Source organism: Sardina pilchardus, chromosome 20 (assembly GCF_963854185.1).
Source record: "Sardina pilchardus chromosome 20, fSarPil1.1, whole genome shotgun sequence".
NCBI lineage: Eukaryota > Metazoa > Chordata > Actinopteri > Clupeiformes > Clupeidae > Sardina > Sardina pilchardus.
In genome coordinates, this window is record NC_085013.1 from 8,406,047 (window position 1) to 8,411,046 (window position 5,000).

At 48.2% G+C, this 5,000-nt stretch overlaps 1 protein-coding gene across 1 annotated transcript in view; it reads right to left on the reverse strand.

Annotated features, from left to right (window-relative positions):
- Positions 1-33: 33 nt before the first annotated feature.
- rin3 (Ras and Rab interactor 3) overlaps positions 34-5,000 on the reverse strand; it is a gene marked incomplete at its 5' end in the record, with an annotated part of 22,059 nt that continues 17,092 nt past the window's right edge. Inside the window, 3 exons of the mRNA XM_062523458.1 lie at positions 34-41; positions 1,484-1,811; positions 4,034-4,197. Of these exons, the coding sequence (XP_062379442.1) occupies positions 34-41; positions 1,484-1,811; positions 4,034-4,197 (500 nt within the window). The remainder of the gene's footprint in view (positions 42-1,483; positions 1,812-4,033; positions 4,198-5,000) is intronic.

Below are 5,000 nucleotides of genomic sequence, written 5' to 3' on the forward strand. Positions count from 1 at the left end.
TATGAGATGAGAATGTCCCATGTGGACATTCAGTCAGTTTCCTGTTCCCGAGATGGCAAAGAGGTTACTGTCACTCACAGATCTCTGAGAAGGTGAGTCATGGCTGGTGCCATGAAACTGTTCCCTGTTGCACTCTACAACGCTGGCACGTGGTTCCCAGCAGCACATAATGAATAGGAGAGACATTCACCATATCCTCCGCTGCAGAGGCAGCTCCTGTAGGACGTAGGCGATAACATGGCAAATAAGCACCAGCCTTCAGCCCAGTGCTGAGTGGCCATCTATGATGGTGGCTGGTCGATTTCAGACATAAGAAAATGGCTTACTATTGAGTGTCTGGTGAGTTTGAACATGTACTGTATCTGTCAGTGACAGTGATAGATGTGCATCATTTCAAATGGTTCATTTCCCACCCATGAACAAGTCTTGGAGGAGTTACACCGCACTCACAATAAAGAAGGTGCCAGACAAACAAAAACAGAGAAAAACTGACCGAAAGCTAACTTGCATAAAGGACTGACGTGTGCAGACAGTTTTATTTTGAAGCCACCCATGAACAAGGAAAGGCACTTTGTTTGGCAGCGACGGACCCGACCGGCTTTAAAGACATTCTGCCCTTCACAGCTGCACGGGACTAAGTAAACAGTACGATCTTCCCTACAGAGCGTAGGCAGGTCCATGTTTAGACTGGTTAATGTTACACAAACATGCAGAATCCTTAGTTCCTCATTCCAGCTCTCTGCCGCCGTTGGAAGCGCTGGACAGCGAGGTAATTTCGCAGATTGTGCGCGTCTGTGTTTCGTGTTCACTGAGCTGGTCTCTGTCATCATTAAAGGCCAGTGGTATTTATCTTACTATAAGCGGTGAGCAGGAGCAGGCTTGACTGCTGATTGGTTCCGCATGATTATAATATTTGTCCAATGGGAAGGAAGTGTCCTTTAGTCGTTGTTCACTGAGCCAGGGAGCGTTGTGGTGCTCTCATTGTAGTGAAGGATGTGGTTGTTTTTCCAAAGAAGCAGCACCGCACCTAGTCCCCTTTTGGATATCCATCCATGAACATGCTAGGGTGCTGCATATGTGCAAATGTACTGTACACATGAACACAATGTAACACACACACACACACACACGTTCTCATGCCTTTCCACAGACGTACAAAGAAACAGTCATCCGCTCATTCTCTCCAGTACAAACACACACACACACACACACGCACACACACAAACACCAGCATGCAAGCTCCCTTGCGCACCTGCACACTTCCCTCAAATCAGACTCTCCTCCTGGGAGATCGGTTCGGAGGAGGTCTCAGTCTGAACCTCCTCCTCCTCCTCTATCCTAGCACTCTCATCTGCCTGCGCTTCCTTCTCCTCCTGCACCTCCTTCTTCACCACCTCCGTCACCTCCTCCATCTCCTTCACCTCCTCCTCCTCCTCCACCTCCTCCTTCTTCTCCTCCTCCACCTCCTCCTCCTCCTGCTCCACCTCCTCCTTTTCTCTCTCCTCTGCCTCGGCCTCAGGCGCGGCGCTCTCAGTCTCGGCTTCGGGCCAGCGGCCGCGCCGGTACACAAAGTAGTACTCCTTCCGGGGCTCGCTGTGGTGCAGCGCCGACTTGACGTCCAGCGGCTTCTCGTCGGGCCCCAGCGCCTTGTAGACGCCGTCCACCAGCACGCTCAGGCAGTACATGCCGGGCTCCAGCACCTCGAACTTGTCGGCGCACTGGGCGCACAGGTCCTGGGCACTGGTGGCCGGGCGCACGCCCAGCGTCTTGGTGTTGGCGCCGGCCTCCAGCAGGGACACGTTGATGAAGTCCTGGGGACAGAGAGATGGAGAGATGGAGAGAGAGAGAGAGAGAGAGAGAGAGAGGAGGGTCACAGGAGTGGTATTTGGATGGGTGGTGGACTGGTTAGTTTCAGATGGGAAGTACAAATGACTCACATGATGTGTTGAAATCAACAGTCAGCATTAAAAAAATGAAAGAATTAACATTATGTTTAAAGCTAGATCCCAGTCCCAGGACTATTTGGGAATTGAATGGGAATGCTTCCTCTGTCAGCGCTAGAGAGACACCAGAGCCAATCTCTTCACGTAGGTCCAAAAAGTTGTGCACATTTTCAAATATAGAATTCGCACAGACACACACACACACACACACACACACACACACACACACACACACACATACATACACAGACACACACGCACAGACACAGACACACACACACACACACACACACGCACACACAGTTTTTTGGACCATTAGTTGACATAATATCTGGCATTAATGTGTACTGCTGATATTATCAACTAAAGCAATGAACTGAAAAAAGTGTGGAGACAGTCTAAAAACAGGAAGCGAGATTATGTTAATGATACCCGCAATTCTCTGTAAACAATGGATACTGTCTAGTGACGACGTGCCTTCTGTTTAACAGGACATGAACATTAAACAGAGTCTGAGAGGCAGCTGCAAAGATGAAAGCATCTACTCTGATTTTCTGGTTGTATGAGTGTGAGGGTGTGAGTGTGTGTGAGTGTGTGTGAGTGTGTGTGTGTGTGTGTGTGTGTGTGTGTGTCAATAAGAGACTGACAAAAAATTGTTAGTTATAGGGTTTGTGGACAATTGGGAATAAACTGTGTGTGCGTGTGTGTGTGTGTGTGTGTGTGTGTGTGTGTGTGTGTGTGTGTGTGTGTGTGTGTGTGTGTGTGTGTGTGCGTGTGTGTGTGTGTGTCCATGAGAGACTGACAAAGAATTGTTAGTTATAGAGTTTGTGGACAATTGGGAATAAACTGTGTGTGCGTGTGTGTGTGTGTGTGTGTGTGTGTGTGTGTGTGTGTGCGCGCGCGCATGTGTGTGTGAGTGAGGGGCTTATTTTGTCTTAGTATTGATTTTTAGACAAATCATCTTCATGTTGAGTGCAGCACTTTAAGGGGGAGGGGGGTGTTATTTGGCATGATTATTGATCTTTAGACAAGTCATCTTCATGTTGAGTGCACCACTTTAAAGCTTATTTGCATTCATTTTATTGATCATCATTAATATATTTCCATTTCATTTTAAAATGAAATAAGAGGAAGGAACCCTGACCTTGGTTGACATCAAAACCATTCAAACATGAATTTATATGTTCTTTATATAGATTCTTCAGTATATGCAGTTTTATTATAGTTGCCTGAATAAAAAAAAAAAACCTCTAATGGAGAACAGCCGATGGATAAAAAAAACACAGTAAACTCCTCAATTAGAATATGGATATTGTCCTGGAATCATGACAATACCACATCAATCACTCATGTCATTGGGGATGTACTCCAAAAGCGTAATGAGTAGGTTAAATAAATGTACATACGCTATGCACTCTTCTACAGTGCAGTGCCATTATACTGGTTCAGTCTCCCCCCACTGACATACAAAGAAGGTGGGCCTGCAGTGATAATGACTGTTTAGCATGGTCTGATTGGCCGCACTGTTGGAAAGGTAAAGCAGCAGCCTGCAGGTTAAAGCAGGCCATCAAAGACAAAAGACCATGGGAACCACCAGTACACTCAAGTCATTCAAAGAAATCTCACTGAGTTACGGTCCTTTATCTAGCATGAATGGTTGAGTGTGTGTACGTACGTGCATGTGCACAGGCGCCCTCGCTGGGATTAATGAGTCCCCAATAAGCACTGGCTGTGGCTGTGTTTCAACGATTTCCCATGGGAAGCAGTAGTAGTGATGTGGGTTGTTTAACACGATACAATATTGTCCCATCGGGAAATTTGTTTTGGACTGAAGCTGTGCATATCATGCCTTCACAATACACACATTACAACAATTAAGATCCACACCCACCCTACCCAGTGGAGATCCATCCGTGGACCACATGTTGTATGAGTGTGTGTGTGTGTGTGTGTGTGTGCGTGCGTGCGTGCGTGCGTGCGTGCGTGCGTGCGTGCGTGCGTGCGTGCGTGCGTGCGTGTGTGCGTGCATGTTTGTGTTTGTGTGTGTGTGTGTGCGTGCGTGCGTGTGTGTGTCCCAGAGGGAGCCTCACCTGCACAGAGGAGCGTGACACGCGGGCCTTGTTGAGGGTGCGCCTGCGCTCCCAGCGGTGGATGGAGTCCTGCACCTCCAGGCTGAGCTGCCGCGTGGCCGGCTGCCGGTCGTAGTTCTTGATGTGCTCCAGCGCGCCGTACGTGGTGGTCAGGTAGTACGAGCCTGTAGAGCACCGGGGGACCCGTCAACCGCACTGCTGGGTCTTAGTGTGTACAGGGATCACAGTGTGTGTGTGTGTGTGTGTGTGTGTGTGTGTGTGTGTGAGTGTGTGTGTGTGTGTGTGTGTGTGTGTGTGTGTGTGTGTGTGTGTGTGTGTGTGTATCTGCATCTGTCATATGCAGGGCCAGTCTTATGCTATTCTGGGCCCGGGGAGCAACATCGCATTTCACTCCTCACCCACACACGCTTGCACGCAAGTCACCGCGACAGCGACAACCACCAGACACCCATCTAGCCTGGGCCTATTCACACACACACACACACACACACACGCCAAACACCCATATAGCCTGGGCCTATTCACGCACACACACACACACGCCAAACAGCTGTGTGTGAGGCGGGCTAAGGCTACCAGGAGAAACAACCAATTTAGATCAATTAATTAAAATAACTTAGATCAGGGGTTTTCAAAGTGGGTGCCGCGGCACCCTGGGGTGCCGTGACGCATGCTCAGGGGTGCCGCGGAATCTCTAAGACTTGATAATTTAATGACATTTTAAAAAGCATTATCCATTTCAAAATTCATTTTATTGCACTATCAATTGAAATCTTATTTGCAGCACAAACAACAATAGGCTACAGTTTATTGTATCGTACTGTGCTGTGTGTAGGCTACTTATTGTTATTGCCCTACTACGTAACGTCAACAACAGTTCGTTCGGTGACTTCGTTCGTTATTCCGTATGGCGGAGTGCAGCAGGTATAGGCGCAATGGATACGTTTTTAAAGAGAACGCCATGCAT